The following is a 27,790-nucleotide window of genomic DNA, read 5'->3' on the forward strand; positions in this document are numbered from 1 at the left end:
TATGAATACTTTCTGAAAGCACTGTAGTTACTCAAATACACCATGAAGCTGATATCTGTTAAAGTGACATGCAGCATTGTTCCTGAGATAAATATCCAGCTCCAGTTCATAAAATGGCAAGTGTTAAACATACATTGGCGACTCAATAGGGATATATGGTCAATAGGAAACAATGTCACAGTCTACTGCAGCAGCTACACTATAACAACGATAGTGTGTGACGATAAACCAGCGGTGCTTATGGAGATGAATGCAGGACCACCTCACCATTCAACAGCAGTCAAGCCGTGTGAAGTGAATGCCAGTAAACCTCCATACATTGATAAAAAGCGTAGCAGGCAGAGGCTGATCCTATTACAGTACAGCTGTAGATGGGAGAGGGATAGGCACCCACTGCCATTCAGCTAATTCCTACAGTAGGCCTGATCCAGTTCTAAGGAAGTTAAGATTTACAGTTAATCCTCCCCATCCATGGTTTCCCAAAGATCATTAACCACATACACTGTACAGTACCTGCAGCCATCTTAACTGGGACCTTCTGGTGCATCTATAATGAGAAATACTGGGAGAGCTGTTTAGCCCATATGCTGCTATGAAACTATTGGCACTGTCTGGGATAACGGGTGACTATGTGGTATTAGGACTAGTAATACGGGAGGTAAATGCGTAGTGGTGCCATGAAATTACCACGAAGCACAGGGAAGTATGTTCATTTCATGTAAAAACTATTAAACTAAAGTGTGAGAGCAACAGGTAAATTCATAGTTGACTTAAAATGTCCTCCGCTCCATCTCACTCAGTTCGGGGCAAGTTTTTCAAGTTACACCAGTTGAGGACGGTCTCAGTCATTTCTGCATGGATGCCTCTCCTCCAAATGTGTCTGGGCCACCGTCTTTTCCCCTGGGACTTCTATTTCAGGGACTGGCGAGTGATGTCGGTGGACCGTTTCCGAATGGTGTGTCGAATCCAACTGCAAATCTCCGATGGGAAAGACTGGGATATCAGGTGCTTCAACGTTAGAGGGCCTTAAGGTTTGGGTAGCGGCCGAAGAGAACTCTAAAACGTACATTACATGTCCTGAAGGAAAACACTAATTTCAAAAAGACTTAACGGGGCTGCGGGGGTTTCTGTGGTAAAACATTAAAAAGAGGATCACGAAGGTTAATCGAAAAATAAGTACGTAGACATTTCAGCCATGTACTGCATTTTATTGAAGCGGTTGAAAAAAAGAACAAGGTCTTTCTATTAGAATTTGTTGATTGAAAACAAGCTAAAGATATATTTTCTACTGCTGTTGTGTTCAATGTCACCATTGCTCCCATCATTCTAATACCAGTACAGGAATCAGCTGATATATATATATATTTTAAAAAAGCAATATTGGAAAGAATGAGAAAGGATATTTGAGTTAAGGCTGAAAGCATAAGGCCTTTGTTTTGCTTGACTGCTACAGAACTCAATCACAGTGTCTACGGAACTAGGGGAAGAGAATTGGATAACACTTTATTTTCCAGTCCAGTTTCCACTGTATTTACTAGGATTATTATGTGGTAATAATGGCTACTTTCTGGTACTTATTTCAAATAATTCAACACAATTTGCATCTGGCTGGCACCAAGTGGTAGTGGTGCTTGTTTGAATGAATATCAAAGAAAAGTAATTCCTAGCTTATTGTAGAATTACAATGTTTGTCAAAACCTGACATTTCTGTACCATTAAATGAAGTGCAACCGATTCTCTAGTCCACTGTCATCAATGGGAAAAACTGTTTCTGTACAAAACATCCCTCAAATCATGTTTCAGTTATGTATGTCCTCAATATGATTATATGCCATTTCATACACAACAGGGAGTAGGATCAAGTTGCCCCAAGATGCTGGTCAGAGGTCAGTTTTGCTTTTCCACCCCTAACGGGTAGGTAGGATTAGAGTGGGGTTAGCTGATCCTAGATTTGTGCCTAAGAATAACTTACGTCCTGCTTCAATGTCCCGAGTTCTTCTACCGCCATGCCACAACCACGAGACATGAAGAACCATGACATTTCAGGAAGAAAACCAAACAAACGGAGGGGAAAAAAGTGTGCTTTGACATAACTCGTGACACACCGTAAAATAGCAGCAGCATTCATATAGAAATGTGGTTCAACACGTTTACAAATCACTTGTTAAAAATCGCTTTAATCTCGCAGTCGATTAATTGAATTCATAGTCCGATGATATGAAAATATACACGCCCCAAAAAACAGTGTCTGCATCTCTCAATAGTCCCGTCAACTTGATGATCTCAGGGTGTGAGAAACAATACAGAACAAAGGAACCATGAAGAGAAATAAACTAGCTAAACTAAAAAGTTAAATATCTTCATGCAGAGTCATCCATACTTTACATACACACATACATACATACAAAGTACACTTTTGCTCGCTATTCGCCTTTAAGAATAGATCTGTAAACACTGTTTGGGTCTGTCGGTCAGTGAAGCCATATTCCCATCACGCCACACACGCTTTCCCAGTCAAAAAAAAAAAAAAAAAGTCCAAGGCTCCTGCCTTTTCAGAAGGTTGTCTTTGCGTCGTATTGTTATATTCCCTCAATCCCCCGTCTCTTAACATCCTCCCAAGTATTTACCCCATGCTAAAACTAGAGAAGCAGAATAACTGTTAGAATGGAAGCTCTATTCATGTTTCTATGTGTGTGTTTAAAAAACAAAGTGGTTTGTGGGTAAAGGAAGGTTCTAGGTAGATTGTAGTTAGGGTAGGGTTTGGTAGAGGGGGGTTGTGGGTAAAGGACACGTGAATTATGGGTAAAAGTAGACATGGGTAGTAGAGGTACATGTTGCAGTCCTCTCTCTCTTCTGTGCCCAATAGGGGGTCGAGGAGAGGAAAGGTAGGCTACGGATAAGGTACAGCCGAGATGGTTAGTAGGGGGCAGAGGTTGAGGTCTTTTCTCTCCTGTGCTCAAAGGCCTGTCAGGAGAGATAGATAGTATAAGTCTGGAGATGGATGCATTGAGGGTACAGGAGGGAAAGGGTAGAGATAGGTAGAGGCTCTCCTCTCTCTCCATCTTTCTCAGAGGCCCTGTAGGAACTCCTGGAGCTGCCTGACGATCTCTGTGTCCACCGTCTCCATCAGAGCCCCAAAGCCCTGGTCCCCCATCAGAGCCTGCTGGGCCTTCAGCTTCTCATACACATACTGCTGTAAGGAGACACTGTGCACCGGATCCTCCAGGGCCAACTATAGAAACACACAGAGAGAGACAGGCAGTTAGCAGGACGCCTAAGACAGATTCTCATAGGCCTACTGCTGTAAGGTCATACATCTAGCTAGAAATTCCTCTAGCTGTGGGAGGTAGAGAGAAATGTAGGAATTCAGCAAGACACATAGCACAAATAGAGAATGCAGCAACACGTACTGTGCACTGTGTGATCGAAGACTAGCCACAAGAGACCGAACAGGGAGTGAGTGTGTGTTTGTGTCCTAACCTGGTTGCAGATGAGAAATAGTTGTGGGACTGTGCTTCATCAGATAATCACACTAATTAGTCTACAGGGGAAATCAGGGGAAACAGAGCCAGAGAGAAATGCCACTGTGAGCTTCTTCTGAGAGGCAGGTAATGACCTTCTTGACTCCTAAGCCAATCAGTGAAGGTATACTCTCTATGGTAATTCCCTGTCATTACTGTGTAATCAAACCACCAGGGTTGAGCATGGACTTAATAGAGATAATGTCATCAACGTTACACAATAACAATCCTAATCAGAGTGCCCTAATGTGACACGTGCGTTATGGTTCCCACTCGCTGATTTCCCAGAAGGAGCAGTGAAAAGCAATGCCGAGGTAAATCAACGATCAATATCACGCATGTAGTGAAGTGAAATTATGAGCAAGGGACCTGTAATTAAAAATACGTTTGTGGTGTGTGTGTGTCGTGGTTGAGTGAAACAGTAGCCAATTATGGAAGCTTACACATGCATAGGTGCATATTGAGTGTGGTTCCCCACACTGTGCACGAATAGAAAAACACTAAACACAGATGTGTGTTTGCTCTGCATACTGGGCACAACAGAGGGAACATATGATGAAGAGAAAAAAGGAGAGGTACAGAGTGCCAGCTAAAGAGCGAGGGGTGGAGAGAGAGAACGCCGTGGGGCTTGAGAGTAATGTAAAAAAAAAAAAAGGCCACAGATTAGGGGATTGGGATAGGTATTCGGGGGAACTATACGACCCCCTGCTGTGTCCACCGGCTGAGGTAAAAACCTGACACGGCGCTAAAATAATCAAACAAACACAGGGGTATTACGATCCTCTGGAGAGAGAGGAACAGGAGACTACTGTAACTGTTCAACACTGGGTTTCAAAGAACATAAGAGAACGTAAGGCCGGGACGATACCAGTATCGCGACACTCAGTATCGTGGTAAGGAAACAACACAGATTTATCTTCTTTCGGAAAAAAGCCCTAATGTCGGAAACAAACATCATTATGTTGTCATCCAGAGTCACATTTATTTATTTTCCAGGCTTAAGCACACAATATTTTAAAGGACAAAAGAGTTTTGTCTTTGTGTTTGAATTTTTACCATGGAAGAAATATTGAGCTAATGGTATTGTCACAGATGGTATCGCGAGAGAGTTAAAAGCACTCTTATACAACATACATTGAATGTGTCTGGCCCTGCCTTTACCAAAACAACCAAATCAAAAGTGCCCTGTCAGTCCTTCCTGTGAACTGCATTGTTACAGGCAGTAGCAGCAGCATACAAGCCTGTTGGCGCTCCGGTACCGCTTGCTGTGCGGTAGCAGAGAACAGTCTATGGACTAGGGTGGCTGGAGTCTGACAATTTCTTTGACACTGTCTGGTATAGAGGTCCTGGATGGCAGGAAGCTTAGCCCCAGTGATGTACTGGGCCGTACGTACTACCCACTGTAGTGTCTTGCGGTCGGAGGCTGAGCAGTTGCCATGCAGTGACGCATCCAGTCAGTATGCCCTTGATGGTGCAGTAGTAGAACTTTTTGAGGATCTGAAGACCCATGCCAAATCTTCTGAGGGGGAATAGGCTTTGTCGTGCCCTCTTAACAACTGTCTTTGTGTGTTTGGACCATGATAGTTTGTTGGTGATGTGGACACCAAGGAACTTGAAGCTCTCAACCTGCTCCACTACAGCCCTGTCGATGAGAGTGGGGGCGTGCTCGGTCTTCCTTTTCCTGTAGTCCACAATCATCTCCTTTGTCTTGATGACGTTGAGGGAGAGGTTGTTATCCTGGCACCACACAGCCAGGTTTCTGACCTCCTCCCTATAGGCTGTCTCATCGATATCGGTAATCAGGCCTACCCCTGTTGTGTCGCCAGCAAACTTCTTTGCTCGCTTCGAGGCAAGCAACACTGAAGCATGCATGAGAGCATCAGCTGTTCCGGACGACTGTGTGATCACGCTCTCCGTAGCTGATGTGAGTAAGACCTTTAAACAGGTCAACATCCACAAGGCCAGACTGATTACCAGGATGTGTACTCAGAGCATGCGCTGACCAACTGGCAAGCTGTCCCTGACCCAGTCTGTAATACCAACAAATTTCAAGCAGACCACCATAGTCCCTGTGCCCAAGAAAGTGAAGGTAACCTGCCTAAATGACTACCGCCCCGTAACACTCATGTCGGTAGCCATGAACTGCTTTGAAAGGCTGGTCATGGCTCACATCAACACCGTCATCCCGGAAACCCTAGACCCACTCCAACTCGCATAATGCCCCAACAGATCCACAGATGATGCAATCTCAATTGCACTCCACACTGACCTTCGCCACCTGGACAAAAGGAACATGTGAGTTCATTGACTAAAGCTCAGTGTTCAACACCAAGTGCCCACAAAGCTCATCACTAAGTTAAGGACCCCGGGACTAAACACTTCCCTCTGCAACTGGATCCTGGACTTCCTGACAAGCTGCCCCCAGGTGGTAAGGGTAGGCAACAACACACCTGCCACACTGATCCTCAACACGGGAGCCCCTCAGGGGTGCGTGCTTAGTCCCCTCCTGACCTCCCTATTCACCCACGACTGCGTGGCTAAGCACGACTTCAACGCCATCATTAAGTTTGCTGATGACACAACAGTGATAGGCCTGATCACAGACAATGATGAGACAGCGTATAGGGAAAAGGTCAGAGACCTGGCAGTGTGGTGCCAGGACAACAACCTCTACATGAGACATGAGCAAGACAAAGGAGCTGATTGTGGACTACAGAAAAAGGATGGCCAAACACGCCCCCAGTCACATCGGCGGGGCTGTAGTGGATGGGGTCGAGAGCTTCATGTTCCTTGGTGTCCACATCACTAACAAACTATCATGGTCCAAACACACCAAGAAAGTCGTGAAGAGGACATGACAACACATTTTCCCACTCAGGAGACTGAAAGCATTTGGCATGGGTCCCCAGATCCTCAAAGTTATACAGCTGCACCATGGAGAGCATCCTGACTGGTTGCATCACCGCCTGGTATGGCAACTGCTCGGCATCCGACTGTATGGCGCTACAGAGGGTAGTGAGTACGGCCCAGTAAGCATTTCACGGTTGTATTCGGCGCATGTGACAAATTAAAATTGATTTTCCTGTGACATTACATAAATTCTTCTCAGGGCTGGGTTTTAATTGAATGTTACCACACACCAGCATGGGATTGTTAATTAATCAGAAACCACTGCAAAGTTATTCCTTTTTGGGACTGAGATGTGCCAAACAGCCTTGTGTCCACACGGCCGCCGGAACCATAGAGCTAATTAAAATAGGGGGTGCAAACTTGTTTTTGCACCTCCACTGGTATTTACATTTTTTATTTAAGTATCATAATCCGTTAGATCATTTGTACATTTTCACTTATTTTTGAGATAGTCTGTATAAAAAAATGACCATTTCATAAATAGTATAATTGCGTGATATATCATTTTGAAAACCCACTCTCACCAAGAGATGAATGGTTTTGACCGATAAAGCTTTGCTGCACTACACTCTCCAATGCTGGAAACCACAAGTGTCTACCCAAAAAATGAAAAGGCACCTGCGAACGGAAATTCAAGGAACTTAAAGTTACATGTAATTTGCGGCATGCATGATCATGAGCAATGTCATTGTAGCCTATAATTTCACTTCCCCTGTGAGAACCATGAGCACGGTCTGACTTGGCTTTGCTGTACATCACATCAAAGCCTGCCAGCAGCCTACCTACCAAAGGTTGCACAGTGTCCATTACAACGCAGAAAAGCGCAAATCAGCCAATAGTTATCCATATTACCGGAGCTTCATCTTATTCTTCTCACTGTTTCTATGGTGTATTCCAGGCTGCAATTTATGGAAGATGTCAAAACTTAATGGCAAAAGATAGGCAAGCGGTTTCCATCTGAGGCGAAGTTTTTCCTAAATCAATGCTTATGACAATTCCAGCTCCAGAACGAGCCATCTGGATAATATTTTGAATACAGTGTAGTAAAAAAAAGTAACAAAAATCAACGCCTGGACACCCGCCCGCTACCCTGTGGGAACACAACTGTTCAGTCAGGGAGAAGAGAAAGGGGTATGACAGAGGAAGTTAAAGGAGAGAAGGGGGGGGGGATAAGATGAAAGGAGAAATTATGGTAAGGGGAGAAAAGAGGTAAGCGGAGAGAAGAGAATGGTTGACAGACAGGCAGGAGCCTAAGGAGCACAGGATTGTTTAGACAGAGAATAAGATAGGGGAGGGTGAAAAGACGGAAGAAGAGAATGAGTGTAAGGGAAAAGAGAGTGAAGAGGTGAGGAGAAAGCTGCTGTCAGAGAAGCATTAACCTGTGGGTTCAGTCAGGAAGAGCGGGAGAGGAAGGATGTAGAAGAGAGATGAGTGGAAGGGAGCGATGAAGGGAGAGATCAGGGAAAGAGATGAAACGTAGGGAAAGGGAAAAATGCTGGCTGTGGGTTGTTGAGTGGCAGTAGCCTAGTGAGAAGAGGGGAGAGGCAGGGGAGAGATGAGAGGAAAAGAGAGATGAAGGGAGACGCATGTAAGGGAAAAAAAGAGGGAAGAGGAGAGGTTACTGGCAGAAGCCTGGTGGGTACAGATCTGTTTTATCAGCGAGAAAAGGGAGAGGAGAGAGGACAAAAGAGGGGGAAGAGGAAAGGTCCTATAGCTGGTAGAGGCCTGGTGGGCGGAGGGCAATTGTGTCGAAGGCTCAGTGCCAACTGGCACTCTATTCACTACTTTTGACCAGAGTAGTGCACTATAAGGATTGGGGTGTCATTTGGAACGTAACCTAAATATCTAATCCTGTTACCTAAGCTCTCTGCAGGTACTATCTGCTGTTGATTCCATATATAGTATATAGAGAAAAAACAGACAACTTAGATGCAATTATTTTTGCTCCAGTTTTGTTTACAGGTTTATGGTGGCGCCTGCTAGAAAATACTTGAGAAACAAACCTGTGTAATAACACCAAATCCCTGTCTGGGGGTGGATGCACAGCTTCCTGGGTAACATCATCTGTACTATGATTTAATACATGTAACTGGTGTCTTGCAATTTCCTGACCAAGCTCCTTCCCGTTTCCAGAGAGAAAAAAAAAAGACGGGTACCATGGACCAATAATATACAATTTCTATGACGTATTAATGCAAAAATACAAAATAGGTATGTGCGAATAGATGCAGTAAACGGACATATCAACTGTCTGAGGGCCGATTTTTTTTTTAGTTGTCTAAAAGCTCAAGTCACAAAATAAAATGGTCTGTAACACAATATAGGCCAAAAAAGGTGAATGAAAATTGTGTTGTGTGATGCAAGGAACTACTTCACAAAATAACCTTCACTGTCATCACTGGTATTGACAATGGAAGGCTGCTGCTCTCTGATCCCATGTATTACATCTCTTGCTGTTGTGGCTTTGAGCAAGGCACTTAACACCCACAAAGTGAAATAATGCACTGTATAAAACACATGTGGTCCATCAAGCCTCCATCTGGAGAGCTACTGGGTGTGCAGGCTTTTGATACAGCCCTGCTCAAACGCACCAGTCAGCTTTGTCGCAATTACATGGCCAGTATTGAATAGAGGAGAATCCGCGCCAATTTTGAGTGCTTGAGAGACCGTTTTACAACCAGAGTATGCAGAATTGGTCTCATCAATTACCACCCGTATCAACTGCGTGTATTGGTAATTTGCGGTTATACACGAGCGCAGGACATCGGACATGAACAAGGACATAAATGCACGCTAATCGCTAAATAGTTAACTAGCGAGATAAACAGCCACACTACACAATATGTTTTGAGTTGGCTACCTAGTTATTCTGTTGTATATCATTATTTCTTCCTCCACCTCTCGCTCCTCCCCCCAACCCCCTCCTCTGGCAACGAACCACTGGCACATACGCAGGTGATGCACACGCCATGACTTTTCCAGGATCTTCATTGCTATAACTGGGCAAATAACTCAATAGCAATTATCATCAACAAATGTTCAAATGCGGATAGGCTCGCTTTGATTTTAAAAACGCATCTGGCGACTGCATGATGGAAAGACAGCTCGTGTCTGTCAATGCAGGCCTACAATAATTATACTCCGATGCGCTCTGCAGAGATTGGGAGGACAGTGAGCAAAACATCGCATCCAGAGGACACTTTGATCCAATTCTGATCGGAATAGCCTAATTGTTTGATTCTGTTTGAGAGACTTAAAAAAAAACATGCCCATTCAGACAACTAATCCATAATCTGCGTGTCCAACACATTAAACATAAAAAAAAAGAAGTTCTCGGGCAGGTGGACAACCGTTAATGTCGAGCCCTGCTCCATGACACATTCACACATCTCCAAACTAGCTGTGTGGCACTGGCAGAGGCTCAACATATGTGCTACTCACCTGTTAACCAAACAATTGATCCACTGGATTCCGAAATAGACATTTGCAACATTGTTCCATGATCTTAATCGTGCTGAATCTTCGCTACTTGCTTATTTGTTTGTTTAACGGAGAATCGGATATGTTCCCTGTGACAAAGTCACCACATTAAGTTAAAAAAATGCCACAGCCTTCCCTAATTCCCCTGATAACCAGGTGGAAGGGGATAGAAAAGGACTAACAAAGCCGTCTGACATCTTTTCAGTCAAAAGGTAGGCTAAAACAAATGTCATTTTCTAGGCTGTAATAACCTCCTATTTATATACTTGTCGGCCAACAGTGCTTCATGGGCCTACAATAGAACTAGGCTACATCAATTAAATAGGGTGGAGAACTTTTAGGAGAACATAAAAGTTAATTAAATTGCAACAAATTGCCTACATCAAGAAACCTTTTGATTAATGGGCACATTTCTCCATTTACAGTGGTATAATCATGTCAGATTCTTCCCCGCTGGTATTGTTTTAAATAGCGTTTCCAGTGTGAACGACATCACCGGGATGTCCAGGAAAGGCTTGCAAATCTCTCGGTAAGGAAAAGTAGTAGATTTTCAGGGAAATATTAAACCCTAATATGTAGCTAACGTAATCCCCATGACCTCTGAATCCCTTTCTATCCATACCTAGTGTGTGTGGAGAGGAACAACGGCTCATAGACTTGTTACTCATAGCCAAATGGATTGTGGAGTGCGATTTCATTTCATCACCGCTCACGTCAGACCGTTTCGTGTGCTCTTAAAAAGAGAAACATGGGTTTTCAACTGCACCTCTGACCCTGTTCATCTCCATGCAAGCACACACATCATTCGCAATCTCCGCCCACACGTCATTCTCAACCTCTTTACACACAGGTAGTATATGCATGAGCCTACACCTACACTCACATTATGTGCACACTTCACATGCTCATGATTGTTCAACGGCGGTCTTCAGTAAACGGCGGTAACTTCACCTCCTCCCGGTTCCCTTTGTCCCCCAGGCTTTATACAGAAAGTAACAATAAACAGATGATATACACTGAGTGTACCAAACATTTGGAACGCCTACTCTTTCCATGACAGAATGACTAGGTCAATTCAGGTGAAAGCTATGATCCCGTATTGATGTCCCTTGTTAAGGATCTTCAAGCCTTGAGATAATTGAGCCATGGATTGTGTATGTGTACATTTCAGAGGGTGAATGGGCAGGACAAAATATTTAAGTGCCTTTGAAGGGAGTATGGTAGTAGGTACCAGGCGCACCGGTTTGAGTGTGTCAAGAACTGCAACACTTTGTTTTTCACGCTCAACAGTTTCTCGTGTTTAATCAAGAATGATTCACCACCCAAAGGACATCCAGCCAACTTGACAACTGTGGGAAGCATTGGAGTCAACATGGGCCAGCATCCCTGTGGAACGCTTTCGACACTGTGTAGAGTTCATGCCCAGACGAATTGAGGCTGTTTCTCAGGGCAAAAGGGGGTGCAACTCAATATCAGGAAGGTGTCCCTAATGTTTTGTACACTCAGTGTGTGTTAAACATATTAGACGAAGAGGAAGAAAAGGAGGGAGGACAGAAGAGGAATAGAGAAAACGGAGAAAGAAAATACAGAGGCAGGTATTCTTTAGCAGTCGACACGAGAACACGCAAGCACACACACACTTTAGCATTCTTGCGGCGTGTGGTGCGAAACCTCGACAAGACGCACACACACGCATCTGATACTGAATAATGAGAAACGACATCAACTGCCTACCTCAAAACACCAGTTTGAACGAGTTTTACCAAACACAGATGGAGAGCCCAGAGTCTTCTCTGCCCGGCACCGAGCGCTGCTTTTAGTGGACGCTGTTGTCTTGCATAAACTAAATTGTGCTGTACTGTAGACAATCCTCCCTGATTGGAGATCCAGCCATTCCTCAACACAACCACACTGGTCCTGCTCTATTCTGGACTGTGCCTCTCAGGTCACATTACACATCTGAAAAGATTTCAAAACACCAATTCAACTAAGCCTATCAGCTGGCTGTGTCCATTACCATACGGCTAAGGGCCAGTCTTTTCACATTGACACACTAGTCCTGGAGAGCTGCAATGTGTGCAGACTGGTGTTCCCGCCCTGCACTTGACCTAAGTTCACAGTGAGTCACTGGAGCCAAGCCACGGAAACACAGAAGTCTGTGGTCTAATGGAAATGGCATTTCAGTCTCTCTTCACGCTACACTACACTTAGCCCAATTAAAGTCTGCCTCTCTTGTCCCAATGACAACATTACTCAGCCCTTTTAAATTACTCCCATTGATACCCAATTTTTTTACGGTCATCTTTAATAAGGCAGTCATTAAGACTATATGAAGGTGCTTAAAAAGTTGACAGGACACATTTACCTTGGGGAAAAAGTAATTGGAGTGTGTGTGTTGAGGTAAAACGCTGTTGCCCTCTGATCGATACAGAGGGAATGTCTAACTGGCCCGTCTAGACCAGGTCAATAACCCAACATTAAAAGGGACAATCCTTAGTTGAAACAATGAAGTGATGTCCCCGCCTCTACATTGGTAAAATGCTGAGGGATGGGCCTGGAGAAATGTAACCACTCAAATTCAAAGCCAGAGCTACTGCATGGATGCAAGGACAATCCAAGATATCAAAAGTACAGTTCTAAGCACGTTTTGAGGCTATCCAATGTTTGTTGACATTTACAATGTTTAGAAATATTGGCCTTTTTTTCTCTCTTCAAATTTTGGGTTCTGATGGGGTACGATAGTTGAACTACGTTCGTGAGGCATTTATACGTGCATTCTTCCCAAATCAATGACTATATCTCATTAATCTAAAAGTCCAAAAATGGATGTTCAGTAGCAATCCCGGATTGCCCTTTCAACTATGAGACTGTAAATCTGATCAAACGTCATCACACACTTTACCTCACACAGACATAAGAGGTTGTGGAACCGTCTTAAGAGGTAATAATCCAGGTTAAACTACTCACAATAGTATTCATTATAGCAATTCTGAAATTCAGAGTTGATATTATTTACTAACACGCACACAAGAGGACACGTTTCCCCTGTAAACTCCGGGCAGGTATGATAAATGGGAGACCGCTTAGGCAGTGACAGGTGGTTATTAAAGCAGCACTAATGAGTGTTATCTGTATTCATAATGATCTTCATTACACTGGTCAGTAGAGCTGCTAAAACAACAGGAGATGGGCTGGGGGACCTTGGTGCTCCAACTGAGGACGGGAGGAATTTAAGCTTTTCGGACCGTAGGAAAGCCATGTGTGTGCATAGATGCAGTCATGAAAATGCAAGCGGGCACGCACACACAGTCACACATGCACGCACAGTCGCTGTACCCCCTCGCTGCTAACGAGACGCCATTAGCAGTGACCTCTGGGTCAATTAGTGACCCGGGTCTCGCTGTTGAGCGCGGGATGCAAGGGCCTGCCTGGGAGCCCAGGTGTCAGAGAGGAAAACAAGTTACTGTATTGACTAATCACTGATACGGGAATAGGGATGTGCGAGGTGTGTGTGTATGTGTTTCTGCATATTTTGAAAAGAGAGCGAGGAGAGACAAGAGAGTCAGAAGAAAGGAAAGACTGGGGGCAGAGACATGCATATTGATGAGAAGAACTATGAGAGAGAGAGATGGAGAGAGATGGAGGGAAAACTGCTGAAAGATTGACAATGAGAGTAAAAACAGACATTTCCCTGTCTCTCTCCTGTGTGTGATGTATTGACTAGGTTCATGATCCCTAAGCTCGTCAGAGGATTAAGCCTTAATTATAGTAATTTCCACACTAAATGAAGCAGTACAAATTAAATTGCCCTGAACAGCATTGGGCGAAAGGGCGTAATTAGTTATAGCACACAAACCCACACACACGCGTACCCCCCCCCCCCCCAAAACACCAATCAGAGCACACCAACTGTCCAACTTAACCCTGCTGATGATTTCTGTTATTTTACTGAGGGCATAAGTAAACAAACTAAACAAAGCCACATCAACACAGAGGGCAATGTGTGTGTGTGCGTGCATAGGGCAGCAGGTAGCCTAGCGGTTAAGAGCGTTGGGCCAGCGAACAGAAAGGTCGCTGTTTCGAATCCCCGAGCCAACTAGGTGAGAAATCTGTTGATGTGCCCTCAAGACACTTAACCCTAATTGCTTCTGTAAGTCGCTCTGGATAAGAGTGCCTGCCAAATTACTCAAATGTAAAAATGCATTGGGAAAATTGCACATAGGCTACCTCAGATCAACTTCAAATAGCTATCAAATATTGTACTATGTAACTATTTAACTGAAGGACTATGGTGTGCCTGTGCTTAATATCTAGTGAATGTGAAGCCACAAACACAGATACTAATCAAAAGATCAGCCTCCTCTGTTCTTTTGAGCCAGTAGCAGTGTTGGCTGGAGCTCTTGGGAGGCATGGGGGGGGGGGGGGGGGGGGGGGGGGTATAACAGCGGCTCTAAGAGATCGATAAGCCCAAAGGGACCTGCCTCTGTGAATTACTCTGTATGTGTGTGGGTGTGTGTGTGTCCTGTGAGATGCCCAGGAGCTGCTGATTGAAGACAGGAGTGAGACAAGCCATCAAGGGGGATGAGAGTAGAGGAAAAATCAGTTTTATTGTGTTCTCCAGAGATGAAAGAGAGGCTTTATAAACGACCACAGTAAATAGCTGATGTGGCAAGCAATCATAGGGCTGATTGATGGCATGGACTGAGGATACACAGCTGAACATGTGTGTGAGGAATTGTGTGTGTGTGTGTGTGTGTGTGTGTGCGGGCGTGCATGCATTTGTCTCTCTCAGACGAGGATAACTCACAGGCGGAATCAATAACAGAATGATGTCATCCGCACCATTGGTCTTCGGGGGCCCTTTTTCTTTTATTACTGGTGACACACATCTTCAGTCAATTCACTACTGTGATTGTCTGCATTGGGTCTGTCTGTTGCTAGCAAATGGCCAGTCCCTTTTTTAGTGTACAGCCAGTAGAGTGGAAATGAGACTGAGTCAGCCTCTAGACAGCCTCTAGCTACAAGGTCCAACAATGGAACACCACGGTTCCAATTAAATTTCCACAGTAGTACAAACTTCAGTGAGTAAAAAAAAAAAATATATGTAAAAAGCAGGAGATGAGCATTGTGTCCTTCCATTTCCAATCACCAGACTGTGGAGTGAATGACTCTGAACAAGCCATAAAGAACCATCTGACCAAGAGACCAATCATGCCACTCAATTATCACACTCAGCCTTGAGGCCTCTGGCCGGCACACACCAATCAATCCATGTATCAATGCATAGAAAAGAAATGGAACTGACAAGCTAGCACACACACACGAACACACGTATGTACACAAATCCACCAATTGATTGATGTATCAATGCCCATAAGTGCCAGGAAACAGAACAGTCCGATCCATGTCATCGGATAAGTGGTTCCTCATCGGACACCTGTCTGGGTGGTTCAATATTTGCTTCCCCTCCACCAACTCTATGATTTATAAAATAAATCCAGATAACACTACTTCAGCTCCGGCCACTTTCTTCATATCGCTCTACAGCAGGGTTCCACAACTGGCGGCTGGTGTTTTATCCCCCCCCCCCCCCCCCCCCCAAATGTATCATTTTTTGGGGGGACATACGTCTAAAAACACCAGGAAATCAGCTCCCAATTATTTAAATTTTGGAAATCTGTTCCCAAGTATTCCCCACGCATAATAAAAAGACACGTGATCATATACAAATTAAATGATTACGTTTTAGTCAAATATTTTATCTGTTTGGGCTTCTTGCGGTCAATTTGAAGTCCACAAATTATTTGTAATTATGTTCCGCCCCCCCCCCCCCCGATAATTCACTCAAATTAATCTAGTTGATGATCCCTGCTTCACAGAGTAGCTGGTGATTCAGTACCACATGATTGTCTCTGACTATCTAGCGTTTCTTCTGCCTCCGGGGGCCTGTGTCCATGCAAACATATTCCAGTACGTGTGAATAGTTGGATCAGCAAGAGATGATGTGAAGGACACGTCTACAAACCCATTTCATAACCTACTAATCTATTTAGCTTTAGCAGGTTACGAGGAAAAACAAACATTCAACAACAATGTCAATGTATTAGGAAAGCTAAACTAGTTCTATCGCCCTATTAAAGAGTTAAGAGGAATCTTCAGTACGAGCAAGTCAGTCATAAAAAAAAACGACAAAAGGTTATTGTGTCTGACTGGATGTGAGAAGCCCCAAATAGTCCTGTTCCTCTGGTCTCCTGGTGATGTAACATGCTGCACCATTTCCCTCAGCCATTTTATCTGGAGCCCCAATTAAATCCCCACTGCATTCCCCACCAGCCTCCATAAATCAAACAACGCCATTAAAGCAGCTAAAATAAACTACTTAAAAATCCCAAACACACGCAAACAGTTGACCACAGCACAGACTGTGACAAATCCCAGGCAGGCAGCACAGTCCAATGCCCATGGTACGGTGGTGTCGTGTGTCTGACTGATTAAATTATGACAGGCTATTTTATCAAATCGATTACCTAACGTTTGATTGATTACGTGATTGAATTAAACCATGCAACAATTAACTCGTTAATAACCTGGGGTACCACGGAAGAGTGTTTATAGAGCTGCTGTCTTCCGAATAAACTCTTAAAGATCCGAAGATCTTTTATATCAATAGAAGTCTATAATTAATCGTCACCTTATACAGTCTCATCTGAACATCGTAACAGTCTTGGTTATCTTCACAAACCCTGGCTAACAAGTTGAATCAGCAATACAAAAATTGGCTTAATTATTTATTTACTAAATACCTAAATAATCACACAGAATTACATATACACAGGATGGATCATACATCGATTACGAATAATGTCATAAAAGAAAAAGTCCCTAGCGGACGAAACAGATATGACAGCTTGTTACACAAAGAAAGGGGGTTGGTTTTGAATGAAAGAGTGGGAAGACTGATGGACAAAAGGAATTGGGTCTAAATTGGACCTTGAGAAGCTATGCTACTGTAAATACAGAATCTTATGCATTCTAATAACCGCCCATTCAGAAAATGAAAATGCAAGATATATATTTACACTGAGCTGCACTTCGATAGATGGGTCGAAGATGAAAGACTGGTTTGCCCAGCAGATATCGCCCTTGTCCTTTGAAGAATATTTCTGGTCGTAGTGTTGTAGGGCGGATACGTTGTACCCTGTCATTGTTATTAGGAGATTGGTCTGTCCTTTCCTTTCCTAGGCCACGTACGTTTGCAGCTGATAACTCAACTTCTAGGATGTATCACTTCTTTAGTGAATAAGAGTTCAAAGTTCATACCATTTTGCCATAATCAGCTCGCACTGTATTCTGTCTGGTCTAGTAGAAATTCATCATTCCAGCGTGGTGATCGTCACCTCCACGTGATCTGGTCTCATGTAAATTTCGTTATGTAGGGTGGATATTCAACCATTCGCAACCACAGCTCACGTTGGGGTTTGCTTAGTCTGACGTGAATTGGGTCACGGGGGCTTTATACTGGGGAAGAGAAGGGCATGTTTCATCCCTCTCCAACCAATGTCTGTTCACTTGGGCGTGGCCACTGAGTGTGCATAAAATGACTTATGAAAACAATTCTCTCATTTAGAAGGCTAAAATTACATTTAATCTTTTCACAAATAGTTTCATATCTAAACATATAAATTTCACAATTCCATTTGAATCTGAATGTGTAGACTTTCCAAGATACAATTTATGTCGTCCTATCAGATATAATGTCCCAGACAACTGATCTGACATCATATTCTTTAAGTACCAACGGACACTTTCAAGTGGTTGGATTACAGAAATATTGTTCCATTCCCCAACCTTTTGATGTTACTGTATTGCAAAGTCTCTCTCTGTGGTAACAGAGGATTTTCAAAAGTCAATTCTATAGAGTGGAGAGACCTTCGGTATTTATGGGGTGGGGGATGGGGGTCATAAACCAGTGGTGGGAAGAGAGAGAAAGGGAGTTTTATGACCCTCACGCAACAGGGCAAAGTCATGACAGTGGGAAGAGACTCAAAGCAACTGGGTTCAAAGCCCAGTTTATTTATTTCATTTTTGAATGTTTGAGAGATGAACTATCCCTCACTACCTCTGTAGTAATGTACCAGAGAGAATACGCAAATCCCTTAAAAAAATATAATTTGTGACCAAACGTTCACTGTCTCGCTGCCTCTCGTTTGCATTAAAATAAATCAATAGCTCCTCCAGTAGCTCCTCCAGTTTCGAGGTCTGTCCTGGACTGGGGAAGTAGTGAGACAACACTTACGAGCACCAGACCAGACTCCAAACAGCTGAAGTAATTGATATTGACTTTGCCCTAAAACATGGTACAGATTAGAGTATCAGAGCCACCAATTTCCTGGCCCTTTTTCTTTCTACCTTCTTATCCTCTTGGGACTGTTTTCATGGTTTCGATTTTTTGAGCCTGAAGGTGATCTGGAAATCGTCGACCCTGCCAGACAACATCTGAACGTTGTCTGGCGAACGCCTGTTCGTCTCTGTAGTGGAGAGCATTCTACTGTATGGACGTGAGTTGTGGACACTGGGCAAGATGTTAAATGCAACTGGATGGCTGATGATGATTTAAGTTTTGGCATTAGAACACCATACAACTATGAATCTTTATGAAACAATTCTGAAGTTAAATTAAGTAATTACATGCACAAGGCCTGTTGTTCATGATTTATAGATGACTACAGGTCCTCAGACGGTTAGAAATGTACGTAATGGGGAAATGGAGGTGAACGGGGGAGGCTCATGCTTTTAAAATTTCAGTCAGGGGGAAGGTTTAGTATTTTTTATTAATCATTTCATTTGTAATTTATAACATTTTAATATTTTTCATTGTTTTAGAATGAATTGCTTATTATATCTTGATGTGTGTCTGATGCTGCCCCTCATCTCTGATTCTCCTCTGGGCACGCAATATCAAGTGCGTCTATAGGCTTTAAGTGTGGGAATCAATTATCCATAGTGTATAGGCCTAGGCTATACGAAGTGCATGCTCGGAGAAGCACAGGGCAAAGCTACATTTCGAAGAAAAAAAAACGTCCTTCCCGAGTCTTTTTCATGACAGCTTTGTGGTGCTGAAACTTGAAGAGGCAGCCGGAGCACAATCAATCAGAGACGGACAGCGCCTGGTTCTGAAAGTAGGCCAATTCAGGCTAATTCGAGTAGGCATTACTCATTTTAACAGTCTTTATTTTAATTAGACTTTTCTAACAACAAGAGGGCTTTGTGTTGGAGCCTATTTCTTCCTATTTAAGAAATAGGAAGAATTTATAGACTGCTATCCATAGATTTTCTGGGCCAATTCCTCTACCAACTCATTAAATACCTGTGTTAGTGAAGGACTTTGTGTGTTAAGTTAAAATCAGGACTCGAATTGAGGGGGTATGGGAGGGTATGCCATACATTTTGTTATAAAAAATGGCAAAAAGCATTGGCCGACACCTTGTTAGCTAAAGACTTAAGAAAATAAAACAGACCTGATTAAATAAAGCGATCTATAAACGGTGCTTTAGTCCGTGACGCTTTCTGCTAGAAACAAGCTGTAAAATACCAAGGAAAGATGTGACTCTGATGCATTATGGGGATATATTTGGTTAGTCTCTACGACATTCAGACGTTGAGCTACAACCTACAACTTTCTGTAAACTCAGAGAGCTTGTAAGGAAATAGTTGTTACCACCTTTCTCCTTGGGTTAAGCCATGGAAGAGTAGCCAGCAGTTAAAGCTGAAATGTTTCTGCGTCAGGCCTACTCTGTCTGGGGTGGAAAGGTAGGCCTAACTTTTGAAAGTACCATGCTTAGATTCATAATGAAGTCACATATTTAATTATTTGCAAATCAGACAAATCACATAGACACACTGATATGGCATTGGAGAATTATGATAAGATGAACGCATAGGCCTCTCTCTCCGTCCATTCTTAATTTCGGTAATTTGTGTGGTATACAAAAATAATCTGCTACGGTCTCCAGTTATGTAAAATTACGTAGAATTGTATGAAATGCTACTTTTTCCTTGGATCCTCAAATATGATGATAGATTCCTGCAATCATTTGTTTTAAAGGACATCTTTTCACCCCTACCCTTGTCTGTGGTGGTCTACGAACCAACAACCTTCTGGCATCACAATTGCCACGTTGCCATGCAATGCTTACACGATAGAGAACAGTTTCTAAAACTGCTCTGGTCTGTCCCAGGAGTGAGGATAAATGGTAGGAATGTCTTTTGCTATCCTCTTTGTTTTATTTTGGGTACAGGGGAGGGTCGGGTTTAGTGAAAGTACACTACCGTTCAAAAGTTTGGGGTCACTTACAAATGTCCTTGTTTTTGAAAGAAAATCACATTTTCTGTCCATAAAAATAACATCAAATTGATCAGAAATACAGTGTAGACATTGTTAATGTTGTAACTCACTATTGTAGCTGGAAACAACATTTTTTTAAATGGAATATCTACATAGGCGTACAGAGGCCCATTATCAGCAAACATCACTCCTGTGTTCCAATGGCACTTTGTGTTAGCTAATCCAAGTTTAGCATTTTAAAAGGTTAGTTGATCATTAGAAAACCCTTTGCAATTAGGTTAGTATAGCTGAAAACTGTTGTGCTAATTAAAGAAGCAATAAAACTGTCCTTCTTTAGACTAGTTGAGTATCTGAAGCATCAGCATTTGTGGGTTCGGTTACAGGCTCAAAATGGCCAGGAACAAATAACTTTCTTCTGAAACTCGCCAGTCTATTCTTGTTCTGAGAAAGGAAGGCTATTCCATTGGAGAAATTGCCAAGAAACTGAAGATCTCGTACAACGCTGTGTACTACTCCCTTCACAGAACAGCGCAAACTGGCTCTAACCAGAATAGAAAGAGGAGTGGGAGGCCCCGATGCACAACTGAGCAAGAGGACAAGTACATTAGAGTGTCTAGTTTGAGAAACTGACACCTCACAAGTCCTCAACTGGAAGCTTCATTAAATAGTACCCACAAAACACCAGTCTCAACGTCAACAGTGAAGAGGCGACACTGGGATGCTGGCCTTCTAGGCAGAGTTGCAAAGAAAAAGCCATATCTCAGACTGGCCAATAAAAAGAAACGATTATGATGGGCAAAAGAACACAGACAGTGTACAGAGTCGCCTCTTCACTGTTGACGTTGAGACTGGTGTTTTTTAAGTGACCCCAAACTTTTGAACGGTAGTGTATATTTTGCTGAATTGAGGGCCATCCATTTTCATTTTAGAGAGGTCCCATTTACTCCAAGTAACCCTTATTATAAATAATGTACAGCCTCTAATAAATAGTTGATATGCTATATAAACAAATTATGTTTTTTATCAACTATCATCCCTCCGCTGAGACTAATGCCATTTCCAAGACAACTGGGGACTTTAAAAAATAATGAGATCCGACTGGGAAAAAACTGTTATCTAAACTTTCTAGAGCTCTGACTTTCCAACCTGAAGATCACAGAAGTCATGATTTGACCTCGTTCCCCCCCCCCCCCTGAGTTCCCAGTTGAAAGCACCATCTTGAAAGCACAATGACCATCAGATGCAGTTACCATCAGTTCAGTAAAATAAGCAAATGCTACTGCCCAAACATCATTCCTACAGAACAGTTTTTATTAGGTTAATGTCAATTTGAGCGGTGCTTTTTGACTGCGAAATTGATCTCGACTCAGAAAAGGTTGGTGACCACTGAACTAATGGCTTGTATGCAAAGCTTAAAATGAAGCGTTAAACCAACATGAAACCCACAGAGCTCTCTGCACTCATCTATTAAACAGTAAATTCACACCCCTGGCTGCCAGTCAGAGTGATGCAAATCCAACTTGGCAGGAGTGTCATATAGATCATGGATGTGTTATGTCACATGTTTAAATAATTGATAATGGAAAGAGCGAGAGAGAGATTCACACCACTCATTTCCTCCAACCCCATTGCAGTCCCTTCTAAGTTTCTCTCACCCTCTTTCTATCTCTGAAAGATACCGTCATTTATTTGATCGCGCCTCCTAGGCCATTAGCTTCACCCATCTGTCACTCTCTGTAAAGTATCTCATGCAGGAAGGAATGAGAGTTAAACTTGATTTGAGACAATAGACACTGACAAACACTTTTATTGCATTGTTGTTCTGTGTCTTTAATGTCTTTGCACCAACAAGCACTTTAGGGTTACATTTCAAACCCGAGAATTTCAAAGCCTGAAAGCTCTTTTCCAAAAAACAAGTGGGAAAATATAAATATAATCTGCTGCAGTTTAAAAATGGATGCCTTTGTGTCACAGAAATACAGCCCTCATATTTTACTTCCATATTACCACAAACTTCCATATTAATGTTTTCCCTTGTGTGGAGGTCACTGGCTCAACACACAAACAAATAACACGAAATACCAATGGTTACACATTGAAAAATGATTGCGCTACTTTTATTCAGTCGGGTCAGTGCCTTTTGCTGGTCTGGCGGTCCCCCTTCTGTCTAGTCAATAATACATTACTTTCCCAGCTATCTGTTAATCTTACACAGGGTCTGAAAATGTTGGACCGTTACGGATCTCTCGGGAATCTCTCAGTCCCTATACTTCCTTTGCATGTTCATGAGGAAGTGCTGTGGCCTTATGGGAGGGGCAGGCCGTCAATGCTAGGATATCGATTCGGCAAGGCCTAAAAGCGTGAAATGCTCTTTCTCATTCTCACTTCAGTGGCGGAAGGATGGATTCTCTTAGCATAGCTTTTTGTGCACCCCCCCCCCCCCCCCCCCCCCCCTCAGAGAGAGATGGCAATCCCTCAAGTCAACGGCGGACTTTAATGCCTACACATGATCATCTTTATTCTCCCAAACACACAATGTACTATTTATAAACAGCACTTCACTTGTGTGAAAGCAGGGAACTTACATAAAGATCGATCAATTCTGTCGAAGGGTGAAACAGCGGTATCTCATGGCTATATTTCCAGCATAAAATAGAAAAAAAGTGGTGTTGATATCTCTCCCGGCTGGCACTCGATTGATATGTACATGACATTGCATTAAGTGGGTGAGACAGATTGCGGCACCTGATGTATTGTGTTTTATTCACGAAACTCTGGAGGGGACTGAGACAGCAGGTCTTCCTGCTCCACAGAGATCTCCCAGACTCCTCTACACCCTGTTGGAATGCACGAAGCAAATTAAGATGCTGTTGTCACAGTTCATGTGCACAGATCTGCGTCGACAACCCGTTCATAAAAAGCCTCAACGGTTCATATGGATGCTGGGTAGTTTTGTCTTGCTTCATTACGACAGTCGCAAACTTCTCCAGAATGCTCAGTCACCGTGGAGTCAGTTAGAGCTTCTAACTATGGTATGATTGCTATCCAACTCTTCCACAACGTGTCAAGGCTGAGCTACATCTGTAGCTGGTGGTGTAGAAGTGAAAACTTCAGCACAGCAATCTTTTCAAACTTCTTTGAGAAGGTTCAGTTCACCTTTTTCCGTTAATTTATACCCTCAGACTTCACTGTCGCTGAGGCAGCTGCTAACTTAGATTAAAAAAAAAAAAAATTGTCACTAGTCGATAGCGCTTTCAAAAAGTTTGGATATCTTTTCAGGAGTCGTGAGAAATCCTTTTGAGTACTAGGACGCACTCTTTGAACAATGAGAATGTCCCAGAAATGTCTCTTCAGGATTCAGCCACCCTCTGTGCTGATGGAACTTCTGCCGCAATGTATAATTTCTCCAAGTTTAACTAGAGGACTTCTCAGCTGCTGCTGATCACTTCAAACAAAGTCTTAAAAACTCAGCCACTTCAGGCCGATGGCGCAGCTCACTTTGGTGTGACTGTCTGCATGCTTACACAGCATCTGTTCTGTTAATTCACCCCTTTCCGTCTCCGGTCTCCTTGCTGCTCTTAGAATAGGCTCTAAATCACGTGTCAAACTCATTCCCCGGAAGGCCAAGTGTCTGCGGGTTTTCACTCCAACCTTGTACTTGATTGATGAATTCAGGTCACTAATTAGTAAGGAACTCCCATCACCTGGTTGTCTAGGTCTTAATTGAAAATAAAAAAAACTAAGCCAGCAGCCACTAGGCCCTCCATGGAATGAGTTTGACACCCCTGCTCTAAATTATATTAATGGGATACTTTACATCCAGTTTGCAGAACTGTAATGATAGGGAACATCCCGAGGAAAGTGTCCAGGGAACACTAAGCTCCAGGAATCTCTTATCAGACCACCTCGACATTGGCAGCGGGAAGCTACACTGGTGATCTTGAACTATGCTTACTCAGGACCAAATCAACGGTAGTGCTTTAATTGATCAATTATCTGTTCCGGATCAATGACAAATCTGTCAAATAACCATTATGTAACTGGATTGACGAGCCCTGAATGTGACCCAGCAAGTTCATGTGCATAATCAGGACAGGAGGTGAAATCATCATTTAGGATGCTGCATTCTGTAAGTGGGCCCAGGACAAGATGACATTTTGAGCTGAAATGGCCTACGTGCTGTGTTAGTAGACTACATAGAAGTAGTCAAACAAATTCAATTAATTTTGGATCGATTACAAGAGCCATCAGCGTTGGGTCATTACTTGAAACCAGACAATTTACTCTGAGAAATGAACCAGGGATCCAATGAATCCATCAGACTCTAGACATTTAAGACGTTATGTCTGGCTACTCACCGATCCGCACAGTAGGAGTATTAAATACAGAGACGGCATATAAATCACATACACAACGGGCACATTACATACTACAGTAAATGGGCTAAATGAATATGCTGGCGTCCGCCGGAGAGGCTGCATTATAATTTATTACCTTCTGGCTCGTTAAGACAGGCACAACGCTACTCCCTTCACCTTCGTTAAGATGCTTCCGCTGTTCTAATTAGGCTGTTTGGGACCAGATAAGAGAGAAAGTAACACGGAATATGAACACTAATGATTAATGTTTACATACGTCAGAGTCTAGGACTATTCCTCTGACGTAAATAAGAAGGAATGCAAACAAAATGCAGACCCACATTGTAAAAGAACCAACCCCCTCTGAATTAGGGAAGGGAGTTTTTGAATACTAAATCACTATTGCTAATAGGAGACTTTCAGGTCTTGAAAACTTCTGCATTACGACTTTTACTAGAGCAGGAGAAGTATGGTACAAGCTGTACTCAGGTGTATTTCAACAGCAAATGTTCAAGTATTTCCAACTGGCCTTACATTGATTTTGACATTTGCTTAGTTTGTTGTTTCCCCTATAGTTTCTGGGAGATGGAGAGAAGCTGTACATAAACAAAACAAAGAAAAAACATGACATCATTACCATTATCAAGCAGGAAATAGGTCTGACCCCAAGTGTGACAATTACCCAGCATTCAGTTCTCTAATGGGCTACACGACCTGAAGCAATTAGGCAGATGCCGAGAGAAGCCCTGCACTGAATACGAAGCCTCTCCGTTAGTGTGACAAGCACAAGGAAGAGCAGGATGAGGTTAGGATAATGGTGATACAGTGACAGATGAGGCCAACTTTAAAAAAATATATTTTAAACAGAGCACAAACTTAAAAGTTGACCGACATCCATGCATGACAGAGCTCAAGGTTTCTTTTTGTTGCACTATTGACTTCCAAAATGTGTAAGTACTGTAGCTATGACCTTAGAAAAGTAGCTGAATTGTTCTCTGCATGGATCACAAAATCTCAATGGGTTTGGTGGGAATGAAATCGCAATGAGCATTTTGTACTATCAGACGGGAAAATTAACAAGGTAGAAATGGCCTAGAGCAATGCAATTGTTATCACAATGCTTCTACATACAGTGACAGACACAATGATTGGCTATTGATTCCATTCTTCAAAACATTGCCATTACTTGCTTTGTGTGTATGTGTGAGTGCATGAGTAGCACGCATGTGAGTTGAGAACTATACAATCTGGCGCACCCGTTGTGTGTTAAGAGGTTGAGAACTAGGCTAATCATTTTGTAAATTAAGTCAAGGTTTGTGACTAGATGGAACACAGCTACAGACAATAGGTAGTTATCGCCATAGCAATGGAAAGCACCAAGTCGCTTTCTGACTTAAAAACATCCAAACGTCCAAAGTGCAAACTCGTGGTATTTCAATGGTAAATCTCGCCCGCAGCTGTATTCCATCTAGTAACAACCGAAGTCAACCTGTCACAATAAATACAGTCCATCTCTCAACGGCCAAATAACACATCAGCTTGCATGAATTTTCTGCTCCAGCTCTGGCCTGTAGCCCCAAGTTAACCCAGAAAGGAGAATACATCCCCATTTATCTTCACCTTGCTTCTATTCAAAAAGGTGCAAATTGAAACTCGTCTGTCAAAATGCCATTCGGTTATCAGATTGTCCCCGTCTTAAATACAGTACTGGTGGAGAGGAGAGCTCCGAGACTACAGTGACAGATACTCAGGCTGATGGCTCAATACGCTGCAAGCGCCACACTAGAATTTCTCAGCTTTCAGAATACATCAGAGGGTTATTCTTTAATGCAACTAGATTATAGTGACAGTTGCAGTAATAGCCTGAAAAGGCAAAGATAAGAGCAATAAAGCAGTTTGTCATTTTTAAACGATGACAGATTATTATCAGTGGCCTTTGAAAGAGAGAAAAATGATCACACGATAAAACACACGTCAAACGTGCTTCCATAATAAGTCTTCCTGTTCTTCAAAAAAAAAAAGGACAATACAAAATGGATTAAGTGGGATCATGAACTGATGAGTAATAAGCCTAACATCTCATCTTCTAATACAACAAATAAGATTTATGATTAAAAAAAAAAGAAAAAGGAATTTGGTCCAAGCTTCCAAATGACCTATAGCGATGTTCGAGTCTGCATGAGGCTCTTTGGGGGAAACGAATGCCGACCTCTCCAGCTTTGCATCCAAAAGTTTGGCCGCACCTACTCATTCAAGGGTTTTTCAGTGAATAACAGTGAAGACATCAAAACGATGCAATAACACATATGGAATCATGTAGTAACCAAAAAAGTGTCAAACAAATCAAAATATATTTTATATTTGAGATTCTTCAAAGTAGCCACCCTTTGCCTTGATGACAATGTAGAAAATAGTTAAAAAATAAAGAAAAACCCTTGAATGAGTAGGTGTGTCCAAACTTTTGACTGGTACTGTATATGGGATAATTGGATTTTTATTGAATTACTTAACCTACCTTTATGTAGTCATTTTGATTCCTAACATAAGGCTTCTTTACAAGCAAGCGCCACTGTTGAGGTTCTTACCTTCTTGAAGACTGTGTTCCACAATGTAACATAGCCAGTTAATATTATGGTTTCAATAAATGGATCTTAAATTGCCATTTAGCTATTAGGATTTGTTATCTGTAATGGTTATGATAAATTATGCATTGTGGCGCACTGTTGGCATATTGATAAATGTATATATATTTTTTTTTAAATCGGGGTACTCGGGGGAAACAAATCATGTGAGTACTCGAACAGTCAAAACATGTCAAATTCCCATCCCTATTTCCGACGCAGCCCCACTGTGTGCGCCAGTGGTTCTGAGGGTTTCACTTGAGGGCCTGCTAAACGGCGTGACGGCGAAGGGGAGCCTAAGCTGTCGGAGCGAGCAAACACGAACACACACAGGGGCTGAAAGCCCACCATTACTGTGGGAAAATGTCAGAGCATTCTCACTGAAAACCATCACTGGAGCCTGCACACACATATATGAACACACACACACACACACACACACACACACACACACACACACACACACACACACACACACACACACACACACACACACACACACACACACACACACACACACACACACACACACACACACACACACACACACACACA

The 27,790-nt window shown here is 42.7% G+C and overlaps 1 protein-coding gene across 1 annotated transcript in view; it reads right to left on the bottom strand.

Moving 5' to 3' along the window:
- Positions 1-1,191: 1,191 nt before the first annotated feature.
- Positions 1,192-27,790, bottom strand: part of ipo11 (importin 11) — a 239,237-nt gene continuing 212,638 nt past the window's right edge. The window contains exon 29 of the mRNA XM_038988255.1: positions 1,192-3,232. Within this exon, the coding sequence (XP_038844183.1) occupies positions 3,068-3,232 (165 nt within the window). The 3' untranslated portion in view covers positions 1,192-3,067. The remainder of the gene's footprint in view (positions 3,233-27,790) is intronic.

Source organism: Salvelinus namaycush, chromosome 1, assembly GCF_016432855.1.
Source record: "Salvelinus namaycush isolate Seneca chromosome 1, SaNama_1.0, whole genome shotgun sequence".
Lineage (NCBI taxonomy): Eukaryota > Metazoa > Chordata > Actinopteri > Salmoniformes > Salmonidae > Salvelinus > Salvelinus namaycush.